Raw genomic sequence first — 13791 nt, 5'->3', positions numbered from 1 at the left:
AAAAAGCGGCAATTTTGGAAAAACCGCATTTTTTACTTTTTGCTATAATATCCCCAAAAATATATAAAATCATTTTTTTTTCCTCAGTTTAGGCCCATGCGTATTCTTTTACATATTGGTATAAAAAAAAAAAAAAAATCGCAATAAGCGTATATTGATTGGTTTGCACAAAAGTTATAGCGTCTACAAAATAGGGGATAGATTTATGGCATTTTTATTAGGTTTTTTTATTGTTTTACTAGTAATGGCGGCGATCAGCGATTTATTTATTTTTTTTGTTACTGCGACATTATGGCGGACACTTGGCGCTATTTTGGGATCATTCACATTTATACAGCGATCAGTGCGATTAAAAATGCACGAATTACTGTGTAAATGTGACTGGCAGTGAAGGAGTTAACCAGGAGGAGGCACTGCAGGGGTTAAGTGTGTCCTAGGGAGTGATTCTAACTGGGGGGAGGATGGGCTGTGTGTGACACGACACTGATCACAGGGAGCTGTGATCAGTGTCCTGTCACTAGGCAGAACGGGGAAATGCTTGCTTACATTGGCATTTCCCCGTTCTTCCTCGCCGTGAGACGATCGCGGGTATCCCCACGGACATCGAGTCAGCGGGACCCGCGGTTGGACTCACAGAGCTCCCGGCGGGCACGCATTTCCGCTATCCAGGCCTCGCAAGATCACGTACAATAACGTGATTTTGCGCAGCGGAGCCAACCTGCCGCAGTAAAACTGCGGCGGCTGGTCCGCAAGCGGCTAACATCTGGAAGTTGATCCCCTTGAAGGATTGGATAGTTTTTTGGTTTTTTTTTGTCTTTTGTGGTGTTAGGCTTTGAGACCAGGTATAGGATATCGGCACCTACCAGTATGTCCCAAGGAATCTATTGAACTGCGAAACGCGTTGACAAGCAAGCATGGAGGAGCTTATGGACCTAACCCCTTGATATATACATATACTGCTTATCTTGCATCTATTCTGGACCTTCTTCATCTACTTAGTGAAAGGATCCATACCTCCATGTCTGTTTTATTGGGTATCTGTTGACCTTGTCAAGTAATATGGTGTTTGTCTGTTATATATAATTTTTGTAATAAAGATACATTTTTTATAATTACCGCCTCAAGATATGTCCACAAAGTCCGCTTTTTTTCTTGAGAGGTTTTTTTACTCTTTCAATCCTTCTATATGGCTTCAGTAATAAGACTTAGGTTATGAAGGGCATGTGCAGACCAGCAAAGAGCACACTAACCATCCTGTAGCAGATGATGCCAGTCGGAAAAGGAGGGTCCCACACTGCTGGTATTCAAAAGAAACTTTATTGGAGACTGCTCAGACAGAGCATGCTTCTGGTGGATGGTACCAGCAGTGTGTGACCCTCCTTTTCATAGAATTGTATTCTTGTAATAATTGTAATCAGATGATTCAATGGGAATTTTTTTTTAGTGCCAACTGTCGACAATGGGTTATCGGTGTATATCTGGTACATTATTCTTTTCTTTATCCTATAGCCTTCTATGGGGCTAGCTACACCACTCATGTCCAGAGCAGTTGGCAACTGGTATGCAAAGGTGAGAGCTGAATAGACCTTTCAATCTACAGATGGGTGGTAAGGTGTAGATTTATAGGCCATTTAACACTGGCAGGGAGTGCAGTTTTAACTGCTGATGGTGTTGATAATGTATGTTAAGTCACTATGCATTGCTTTTCACTTATAGTTTGACTATTTCATCCCTTTTTTATTTGTGGTTTCCAAACCAATAACTTTTCTGTCTAGAGTATAGCCACTGGAGCAGTAAATTCTGGATGATGATGAGCCAAGTTCCCTCACAAAAAAGAAGTAACACGAACAAGAAAAATCAAAACAGGTTGTATTAAAAAAAAAAATAAATACTGTAGCTTTACATTTGTCCTGTGTAGCATATCTAATGACAAGGTGGCATGGAACATGTGTCTTCCCACAGACATATCTAAAATCTGCCCTTGCTTTTCTAATCACCCAGGCAAGGTTAATTTCATAGAATAACAGCCTAATGTTTAACCCCTTCACGCCCAAGTAACACATACTGTATATGCAGCCTCACGGAAGTAGGCTTTATTCTGTGGGGCCGCACATATGCATATCTCCCTTTGTGCTGGGAAGAGCACTCCTTTTACGTTGCACAGAGCAATCCCAGCACAGAGACCGCGATCTACCCGAGATGTACAGTGCCTTGAAAAAGTATTCACACCCCTTGAAATTTTCCACATTTTGGCACGTTACAACCAAAAACGTAAATGTATTGGGATTTTATGTGACAGACCAACACAAAGTCGCACATAATTGTGAAGTGGAAGGGAAATTATAAATGGTTTTCAATATTTACAAATATCTGAAAAGTGTGGCGTGCATTTGTATTCAGCCCCCTTTACCCCTAACTAAAATCTAGAGGAACCAATTGCCTTCGGAAGTCACCTAATTGGTAAATAGAATCCACCTGTGTGTGATTTAATCTCCGTATAAATACAGCTGTTCTGTGAAACCCTCAGAGGTTTGTTAGAGAACCTTAGTGAACAAACGGCATCCTTATGGCCAGGGAACACACCAGACAGGTCAGAGATAACGTTGTGTAGACATTTTAAAGCAGGGTTAGGTTATAAAAAAAAATATCCCAAGCTTTGAACATCTCACAGGGCACTGTTCAATCCATCATCCAAAAATGGAAAGAGTATGGCACAACTGCAAACCTACCAAGACATGGCCGTCCACCTAACCTGACAGGTCAGGCAAGGAAAGAATTAATCAGAGAAGCAGCCAAGAGGCCCATGGTAACTCTGGAGAAGCTACAGAGATCCACAGCTCAGGTAGGAGAATCTGTCCACAGGACAACTATTAGTCGCGCACTCCACAAATCAGGCCTTTTATGTAAGAGTGTCAAGAAGAAAGCCAATGTTGAAAGAAAGACATAAGCAGTCCCATTTGCAGTTTGCGAGAAGCCATGTGGGGGACACAACATGGAAGAAGGTGCTCTGGTCAGATGAGACCCAAATTGAACTTTTTGGCCTAAAAGCAAACCGCTGTGTGTGTGTGTGGTGGAAAACTAACACTGCATATCGCCCTGAACATACCATGCCCCTGTGAAACATGGCGGTGGCAGCATCATGTTGTGGGGATGCTTTTCTTCAGGAGGGACAGGGAAGCTGGTCAGAGTTGATGGGAAGATGGACGGAGCCAAATACAGGGCAATTTTATAAGAAAACCTGTTAAAGTCTGCAAAAGACTTGAGACTGGGGTGGAGACGACCCTAAACGTACAGCCAGAACTACAATGGAATGGTTTAAATCAAAGCGTATTCTTGTGTTAAAATGGCCCAGTCAAAGTCCAGACCTAAATCCAATTGAATCCGTGGCAAGACTTGAAAATTGATGTTCACAGATGCTCTCCATCCAAACTGACAGCTTGAGCTATTTTGAAAGGAAGAATGGGCAAAAATTTCACTCTCTAGATGTGCAAAGCTAGTAGAGACATGCCCAAAAAGACTTGCAGCTGTAATTACAGCAGAAGGTGGTTCTACAAATTATTGTCTCAGGGCAGCTTAATACAAATGCACACCACACTTTTTTCACATATTTATTTGTAAAAAAAAAAAATTGAAATCCATTTATCATTTTCCCTCCACTTCACAACTATGTGCCACTTTGTGTTGGTCTATCACATAAAATCCCAATAAAATACATTTACGTTATTGGTTGTAACATAACAAAATGTGGAAAATTTCAAGGGGTTTGAATACTTCTTCAAGGAACTGTACATTATACACCGATCAGCCATTGCATTATGACCACTGACAGGTAAAGTGAATAACATTGATTCTCGCCTGACACTGGCACATGAAAGTGGATGAGATATATTATGCAGCAAGTAAACATGTTTCTGAACTTGATCTAAAAAAAATGGGCAAGCTTAACTCCCCTTTCACACTAGAGCGTTTTGCAGGCGCTATAGCGTTAAAAATAGCTCCTGCAAACCGCTCCGGTGCGCTGCCAGGGTGTCAGAAAAAGTCCTGCCAGCAGCTTCTTTGAAGCGGTGAACTCACTGCTCCTCCACCGCTGCTCCCCATTGAACTCAATGGGGCAGCGCTGCGATACCGCCGGCAAAACGCCGCTCCGGCGGCGTTTTGCGGGCAGCTTTAACCCATTTTCGGCCACTAACGGGGGGTTAAAACTGCCCTGCTAGTGGCTGAATAGCGCCGCTAAAACAACAGTAAAGCGGTGCTGAAAATAGCGCCGCTTTACCACTGGCGTCCGGGGCGGCACAGTGTGAAACGGGTCTTGGGGTTTAAGGGACTTTGACAAGAGCCAAATTGTAATGGCTAGATGACTGGGTCACAGCAGCTGCAAAGCTACAAATCTCTTGTGGGCGGCCAAGACTTACTGAGGCACATGGGGAGCAAACCCAGGCCAGATTCAATAGAAGAGCTACTGTAGCTCAAATTGCTGAAAAAGTTAATGCTGGTTCCAATGTAAAATTGTGTCTGAACACACAGTGCATCTCGGTTTGTTACGTATGGGGCTGTGTAGCCACAAATTGGTCAGGGTTCTTATGCTGACCGGTATCCAAAAGCACCTGCAATAGGCATATGAGCATCAAAACTGGACAGCTAAGTAATGGAAGAAGGTGGCCTGGTCTGATGAATCTCTTTTTTACATAATGTGGATGACTGGGTGTATGAGGCATTGTTGAACCTCTTTTCCACTTACAATAGCTGTGCATTTCTCACCCTAGGCTTATACTTGAGTCAATACGTTTTCCCAGTTTTTTTTGTGGTAAAATTAGGTGCCTCGGCTTATATTCGGTCGGCTTATATATATGTATGTATATATACAGTGGGGACAGAAGGTATTCAGACCCCCTTAATTTTTTCACTCTTTGTTATATTGCAGCCATTTGCTAAAATCATTTAAGTTCATTTTTTTCCCTCATTAATGTACACACAGCACCCCATATTGACAGAAAAACACAGAATTGTTGACATTTTTGCAGATTTGTTAAAAAAGAAAAACTGAAATATCACATGGTCCTAAGTATTCATACCCTTTGCTGTGACACTCATATATTTAGCTTAGGTGATGTCCATTTCTTCTGATCATCCTTGAGATGGTTCTACACCTTCATTTGAGTCCAGCTGTGTTTGATTATACTGATTGGACTTGATTGGGAAAGCCACGCTCCTGTCTATATAAGACCTTACAGCTCACAGTGCATGTCAGAGCAAATGAAAATCATGAGGTCAAAGGAACTGCCTGAAGAGCTCAGAGACAGAATTGTGGCAAGGCACAGATCTGGCCAAGGTTACAAAAAAAATTCTGCTGCACTTAAGGTACCTAAGAGCACAGTGGCCTCCATAATCCTTAAATGGAAAACGTTTGGGACGACCAGAACCCTTCCTAGAGCTGGCCGTCCGGCCAAACTGAGCTATTGGGGGAGAAGAGCCTTGGTGAGAGAGGTAAAGAAGAACCCAAAGATCACTGTGGCTGAGCTCCAGAGATGCAGTCGGGAGATGGGAGAAAGTTGTAGAGAGTCAACCATCACTGCAGCCCTCCACCAGTCTGGGCTTTATGGCAGAGTGGCCCGACGGAAGCCTCTCCTCAGTGCAAGACACATGAAAGCCTGCATGGAGTTTGCTAAAAAAAAAACACCTGAAGGACTCCAAGATGGTGAGAAATAAGATTCTCTGGTCTGATGAGACCAAGATAGAACTTTTTGGCCTTAATTCTAAGCGGTATGTGTGGAGAAAACCAGGCGCTGCTCATCACCTGTCCAATACAGTCCCAACAGTGAAGCATGGTGGTGGCAGCATCATGCTGCGGGGATGTTTTTCAGCTGCAGGGACAGAATGACTGGTTGCAATTGAGGAAGATTAATGCGGCCAAGTACAGGGATATCCTGGACGAAAAACTTCTCCAGAGTGCTCAGGACCCAAAGCACACAGCTAAAATAACGAAGGAGTGGCTTTACAACTCCGTGACTGTTCTTGAATGGCCCAGCCAGGGCCCTGACTTAAACCCAATTGTGCATCTCTGGAGAGACCTAAAAATGACTGTCCACCAACGTTGACCATCCAACCTGACAGAACTGGAGAGGATCTGCAAGGAGGAATGGCAGAGGATCCCCAAATCCAGGTGTGAAAAACTTGTTGCATCTTTCCCAAAAAGACTCATGGCTGTATTAGATCAAAAGGGTGCTTCTACTAAATACTGAGCAAAGGGTCTGAATACTTAGGACCATGTGATATTTCAGTTTTTCTTTTTTTAATGAATCTGCAAAAATGTCAACAATTCTGTGTTTTTCTGTCAATATGGGGTGCTGTGTGTACATTAATGAGGAAAAAAAATGAACTCAAATGATTTTAGCAAATGGCTGCAATATAACAGAGTGAAATATTTAAGGGGGTCTATATACTTTTCCGTCCCCACTATAATTATATATACATACATACATACATACATACATACATACATAACATATATATATATATATATATATATATATATGTGTGTGTATATATGTTAACAAACCCTTTTAATGTTACTTTCTATTTTTTTTTTTTCTTTACCTTGTGTCATCACCCATGCATTATAATCACTCTTCCTGCAGAGTAAGAAATTTTTTGTACTGTAACTTGATAATCTTGTACCTCATATCATTATAAATAATCCACATTTATAAGTATGCTTTTCTGGTCACCTTTTGTCAGAAATCCTTCTGTTTTTATAACTATCTCAACAAAAATCCTTGCTATTCTTATATAGAAAGAATGATGTGGTCCAAGGCACTATAAGCATTTGGCCTCCATCCCAAATTTGAATAAAAAGAGAGAAAGTTGGGTCGGCGGGACTCTGAATGAGGCCAATCACTATATAAAGTAAGGGATATAAAACAGTATTGCTTTTATGGGTTCCAACAAAGAGGGGGGGAGTTTTTAGGAACTTTGAGAGATGTATACCAAAGAGCAGTCTTGGCAAAGAACATTTTATTATAGCTTGTGAAATCATGTACAGCATACTGAATGACACAAAAAAAAGCATACACAGAATTGCATAAATGTAGGGCATGCTAAAAAACCACAAATAAATATTGACTCCATGGTACTTGGCATATCATGGGGTAAAGACAAGTCCTGCACAACATGGGTCACTGGAAGGGCTGGACGGTGTTGGAAAATCTAGAGTAAAACAATATGAGACATTAAAAAAATCTATGGACATCATGAAGCTATGTAAGCCTGACGCGTTTAGTTGGGGTATACCAACTCTTCAGGGACGAATGCAGTGGTGATCGATAAAGAAATCTAACCATATGGTATAATATTGTAGCTGAATAATAGGAATAAGTAATGGGTGTAAGGGACAGGATGAACATCCCTATATATATTCATGTCAACTGCATAGATGTGAACAGAGGATCAGAGCTGTTAGAAAGTTCCGGCATGGGAGCTGAGACTTGGATAACCAGGGAGCACTGTAGATTCCCCAAGGTCAATGTGCAAATATAGGTGACAGTGAGCCAACACTTCTGTGGATTAAGATCAGTAGTATATATTGAATGTATAATATTGATAAGAAGTGTGAAGAGCCCATACACCAGGTCAGATGAAGGGAAAAACTGAGCATAGATGAAAAAACTCCTAAACCACCGAAATATGAAAGAGGAAGAAAGAAAAGGAAAAAAAAGAAAATGATGTGCTTGGTGAAATAGTGAAGGAACCAAAGAGATGAACAAACTGCTAAAAGTATAGGTTAAACCTATGGTGATTTGAATGCTTGCATATAAGGTGTTGCCACAGAGACACATAGACACCAAGTGAGGCTCCCAGCTGATACAGCGTGTCCTGCCCAGCGTCACATGGGCGTGGCAAGAAAGGGGAGGCATCCATGCCAGAGCGAAAAAATCCGCCTATACAGGCTCAGGTACCTCCCCAATGTCAGCCTAGATGGAAAGAAAAACCTGCTCATGCGGTGCGACATCAAAAGGTGTTGCGCACACACAAAGAGCGGTAACATGGCTCCGATGCGGTAGGGAGCACCTGCCCAATCCACCACAAACTGGGAGGAAGGGAACACGTGGAAGAGGGAGGGGTGCCAAAATTGCATCGCTGCTCCCATAGTTCAGACGAGCAAACAGCCCAAAAAGTCTATGCACACACTGAACAAACCCTACCATGTGGAACAGGGTACTAGGAGCAAGATATGGTGGATTGAAATTTAAAAAAAAAAAAAAAAAAAAAAATATATATATATATATATATATATATATATATATATATATATATATATATATATATATATATATATATATATATATATATATATATATATATATATATATATATATATATATATATATATATATATATATATATATAATAATTTTTTTTTTTAATCGACTAATTTCGATTAATTATAACGCACATACAGATCTGTGTCCACCAAATGCAGCCTTGCCTGTGTCCACCAAATGCAGCCTGTGACACATCAAACACCCCCCCTCCCCCGTTCTCCGCGAGAGCATAGCAGTAGTGTACTACTTACCTTGCTGTTGTCCTCTCCAGCGGTGTCTTCTTCATACTTCCTGTTTCCTCTCTCCCGGGTGCAATGGAAGAAAGGAAAACAGGACGGAGGCACTTGGGGAGTCCGGTGACGTCTATGTCCGTGACGTCACTGGATCTCCGATGGAACTCCCTGAAGACCCGGAAGCCGGCGGAGAGGTGAGTACCGATCAAAAGAATTTTGATTGCTCAAAAAAAAATGAACAATTAATCGAGGAATTAATAGTTAATTTCCGCAGCCCTAATATATATATATATATATATATATATATATATATATATATATATATATATATATATATATATATATATATATATATATATATATATATATATATATATATATATATATATATATATATAAAATATTTGAGAATATACCCCTGGTTCGTCAATATTTGTGGTTTTTAGCATGCCTTGCATTTATGCGATTCTGTGTATGCTTTTTTTTTGTGTCATTCAGTATGCTGTACATGATTTCACAAGGTATAATAAAACCTTCTTTACCAAGACTGCTCTTTGGTATACATCTCTCATTCAAAGTCCCTAAAAACTCCCCCCTCTTTGTATCCCACATGCTTACTCTATATAGTGATTGGCCTCATTCAGTCCTGCTGACCAAACTTTTTTCTCTTTTTATTCAAATTTGGGATGGAGGCCAATTGCTTATGGTACCTTGGACCACATCATTCTTTCTCGCTGAAATTTTGGATGGAAGACACCCCCGGTCATTTAGTGGTCTAGTGCGCCATATACCAATTGCTGCCACTTGGCACATAAAGGGAAGCCAGGGGTATATTCTCATATGCCCCCAGGTGCACACTTTCGTAGGGCAGGGATGGCACTACTCCCTCCCTCCCAGTAATTCCCTGTTTTTCATTTTCTTTTTTCCCATATAGGGGTTGAATCGCATGGGAGCTGCAATGCGATTTTGGCACCCCTCCCTCTTCCACCTATTTCCTTCCTCCCCATTTGTGGTGGATGGAGGTGGTGGTTTGGGCAGGTGCACCCTACTACATCGGTGCCACGTTACTGCTCTGGACATGATTGGATGATAAAATCAGCAGAGCTTCCCCTTGTTTCCGATTCCCCCCTCAGCTCTACAACGACTGCACTTCCAAGTGCACTTATACTGCGCTTGTAGTGCAAAGTGGATTTGCCTTTAGTAAATAAACCCCTGTGTGTCTCTTTGGCCTTCTATGCAAGCATTCACTTGTAATTTTTGGTTCCCAATTTCTATGTGAACCAACAAGGTAAATCACCATAGGTTTAACCTATACTTTTAGCACTTTGTTCATCTTTCTCTTTGTTTCCTTCACTGTCTCACCCAGGACATAATTTTCTTTTCTTTTCCTTTCTTTTCTTTCTTCCTCTTTCATATTCGGTGTTTTTTTGAGTATCCTGTTTTTTCATCTTTGCTCAGTTTTTCCCTTCATCTGACCTGGTGTATGGGCTCTTCACACTTCTTATCAATATTATACATTCAATATATACTGCTGATCTCAATCCACAGAAGTGTTGGCTCACTGTCACATATATTTGCACATTGACCTTGGGGAATCTACAGTGCTCCCTGGTTATCCAAGTCTCAGCTCCCATGCCGGAACTTTCTAACAGCTCTGATCCTCTGTTCACATCTATGCAGTTGACATGAGTATTTATAGGGATGTTCATCCTGTCCCTTACACCCATTACTTATTCCTATTATTCAGCAACAATATTATACCATATGGTTATGTTTCTTTATAGATCACCACTGCATTCGCCCCTGAAGAGTTGGTATACCCCAACGAAACGTGTTGGCCTTACAACTGCATGATGTCCATACAGATGATTTTATGTCTCTTGTATTGTTTTACTCTAGATTTTCCAACACCGTCCAGCCCTTCCAGTGGCCCATTTTGTGCAGGACTTGTCTTTACCCCATGATATGCCAAGTACAATGGTGTCAATATTTATATGTAGTTTTTAGCATGCCCTGCGTTTTATGTGATTCTGTGTATGCTTTTTTTGTGTCCTTCAGTATGCTGTACATGATTTCACAAGGTATAATAAAACGTTCTTTGCCAAGACTGCCCTTTGGTATACATCTCTCATTCAAATTCCCTAAAAACTCCCCCTTCTGTTGGAACCCGTAAAAGCAATACTGTTTTATATCCCACATGCTTACTCTATATAGTGATTGGCCTCATTCAAAGTCCCTCCGACCAAACTTTCTCTCTTTATGCTATAGATAGCTCATGTTTAACATCCTGGCATATCGTTTTTATTAACTTATTTATTAAACAATTTTTATGTTCTAGAACTTTGAATAGTGTTGTGAGGAAACTTAGAACCAGTAAACAAACTGTCAACCTTTCTTTGAGATGTTGCAGGATACATTCATTTCTTAAGAGGTAAGTTGGAAAGATCCGTCACATTTTTTGTTTAACCTATATTAAAGAGTAACTCCACTTTTGCTGAGAAAAAAGTAATCCTCTCGGGGTGATCAATGTACATTGCAGGGATTTTAACAAACTTTGTTGCATATTCTCACCTGTTTCTGCTCTGAAGAAAAAGCTGTTCGTTGTCTGAAGCATGAATCTGAATGGGAGTGAGGCAAAGAGAAAAGTGGCAGCACTTCCAACATTAACAATCCATGTTTATTGAAGAATATTTAAAATCCTGGACAAGACATGCACAAAAACACAGCTTCTAGGAGCAAACGAGCAATGATTAAGCACAGTGGTGTAAAACGCGTTTGCTGTTGCTCCTAGAATTTTAAATATTCTTCAATAAACATGGATTGTTAATGCTGGAAGTGCTGCGTCGGACTGATCGGAGACTTTTGACACTTTTTTGGGACCATTGGCATTTATACAGCGATCAGTGCTATAAAAATGCACTGATTACTGTGTAAATGTCACTGGCAAGAAAGGGGTTAACACTAGGGGGCCATCAGGGGGTTAATTGTGTGTTCCCTTGGTGTGTTCTAACTGTATGGAGATAGGATTGACTAGGAGAGGAGACATCGATTTTCCTACTTGGCACAGGGATTTGTGTGTTTACACACACAAATCCCTGTGCTGGCGCTCGTGCCCGCAAAAAAAAGGGGAAAAAAAAGCACAGCGGGCGCGAGCCTCCTGGTGGCCGAAAATGGGAAGGATGTACCCATACGGAATTTCGCCCAGGGGAGCCATTCTGCCACAGTATATCTGCGTGAGCCTCTCAGGAACCGGTTAAGCTTTTGACAAACTGAAAGCTTTTTGATATCTATGCAGAGCTGCACCAGTCTTTGCACTCTCGAGTTTTAGTAAATCGACCCCAATGGCTTGTGTAGCAATTGTCTATGCATTTTTTTCCCAAGAAAGTGGAGTTACCCTTTAAGGACTCATTTACACCAGATTCAGTCAAACTAATATATGCAAAAAAAAAAATATGAACATCATCATTTAAATGAGCCTAGTTTACAACTGCTTTTAAGTGTGTTTAAAAAAAAAAAATAAAAAATCATGCTGCCAGCGTGTGAATGTATCGGAGTTCATATGAATGCACCGCAAACACATGTGAATGTAACTAAAAAAGTAAAAAAAAAAAACATTTAATGACAATAGAGAGACACTGCAGATGCATTACAAATGCATGTAAATGCTGTAATCTTCCGGTGCAGCGGGTGTTAATAGAACTGAGGCACTGTTGGAGTCTGAGTGCCTAACTATGCCTACCATTTCTGCCTAGCTCCTCTATTCACAGAAATTGTTACTACAGCTTCTATAAGTTCCCTTTTTTTTTTGTACTTTTTTTGTTTTTGTTTTTTTTGTTTTTTTTAAATAATATACATACACAAAGCTTCTTTTTGTTGTTGCTCCTGGCAAGTAAACAGAGCAGTGGGGCAGCAAATGGAAGGTAAGGATGTGCAGCTTGTGGGATTTACATTTTTTACAATTTGTTGCTTTGCTGTGCAAATCTGTAATTGTAAGATATGAAAATACTCCTCAAAACTGCTATAATTCAGTAGTAAAACTTGATTTTATGAGGTGATGTGTGTGGTTTTTTTTTTTTTTTTTTTTTTTTTCTTTAGAAGTCTTCGCTTAAGTACTACAGCAAAGAAACAATTTCACAGTTTTAATGGCAGACAAAAAAGAAAAAGGCCCAGATCCACCCAGAGCGCCTTCCAAAAGTCCAAAGCGGAGCGAAAGGAGAAGTCCTCGTCTTGCAACATAGTAAAGAAAGATAGTAAAAAGAACTATGTGTTTGTATTGGATTCTAGTGAGGAAGATGATACAAGGCTTAATGTGAAAAGATATAAGTGTTTAGATGAGACTATGGAAAGGAATTGCTTGCAGAAACGGAGAGAGAATTCTCCTCCTCCCATGGCGGATATTGTAGCACCTATCAACACTTGGCAGGAACAGAATACTTCAGAGCTTGCAGACATAGACTCACCGGCTACTCAAGATGAAGATGATCTTGGAACATTTAGTCAGAGCTTTAATACTAATCCTCTGGACAGCGACAGTAGTTTTGATGTAGCAGGCCCTTCTGCCTTTGCCCATGTTCAAGAAGGAAGTTTTAAAGAGCTACTTCAGAAAATGAACTTGGGATACTTAAGAAGTGGCATTGTTAGAGAGAACCAAATTTAATTTATTTTAAACTTCTTTTCCATTTGTGTTTGTATTCACGCTTAAGTCAATGCTGATGAAATATTAACATATTGGCAAATGCCAGATAGATAAGCAGAATTTTAACAGAGACCAAGGAGGCTGTGAACATGCCATTAACGTGTATGTAAACCCAAGAACGAACATTTAATATGTTCGAGCATACTGATCCGTTAGGTGTGGTGCTGCAATAGTTTTCTATTTCCAAGCTTATTTATTTTTTTATTTTCACCTGGTGACTCTGCCAGTAACACGCTTCCTGTCCTAGGGTGACAACACTCACTGTACTGTATCTATAAAGAAGCAGCATTTCCTGCTTGCTAAGGTGCACCAGTCTATCTCGTCATCTCCAAAACATGGGGGAGTGTTCTGTATCCCAGAGGTAAACAGGTCAAAGCTATTAAGATAACGCTGCAGAGTGGACAGGACAGCACTTCATTTCTGGCAGTTTGTTGTTGGTTTACATACACGTTAGCATTTAAAGGTGCAAAAATTTTGCGGAATGTAAAGAAGCATATCTTGAGTTTATATTTTAGAGTGATACTAAAGTCTCAGGTTTTTTGGT

At 40.4% G+C, this 13791-nt stretch overlaps 1 protein-coding gene across 4 annotated transcripts in view; it reads left to right on the top strand.

The window, feature by feature from the left end:
- LOC141146814 (uncharacterized) overlaps positions 1-13234 on the top strand; it is a 54685-nt gene extending 41451 nt beyond the window's left edge. For 3 of the 4 annotated variants that reach the window (XM_073633427.1, XM_073633428.1, XM_073633430.1), the window contains 4 exons: positions 1510-1569; positions 1776-1866; positions 10890-10982; positions 12647-13234. In XM_073633427.1, coding sequence (XP_073489528.1) covers positions 1510-1569; positions 1776-1866; positions 10890-10982; positions 12647-13208 — 806 coding nt within the window. In that variant the 3' untranslated portion in view covers positions 13209-13234. The remainder of the gene's footprint in view (positions 1-1509; positions 1570-1775; positions 1867-10889; positions 10983-12646) is intronic. The other variant, XM_073633429.1, reaches the window with a different exon arrangement.
- The last annotated feature ends 557 nt before the right edge of the window (positions 13235-13791 follow it).

This window comes from Aquarana catesbeiana, linkage group LG06, assembly GCF_042186555.1.
Source record: "Aquarana catesbeiana isolate 2022-GZ linkage group LG06, ASM4218655v1, whole genome shotgun sequence".
Lineage (NCBI taxonomy): Eukaryota > Metazoa > Chordata > Amphibia > Anura > Ranidae > Aquarana > Aquarana catesbeiana.
This window is presented reverse-complemented; position numbering and strand designations above follow the sequence as displayed.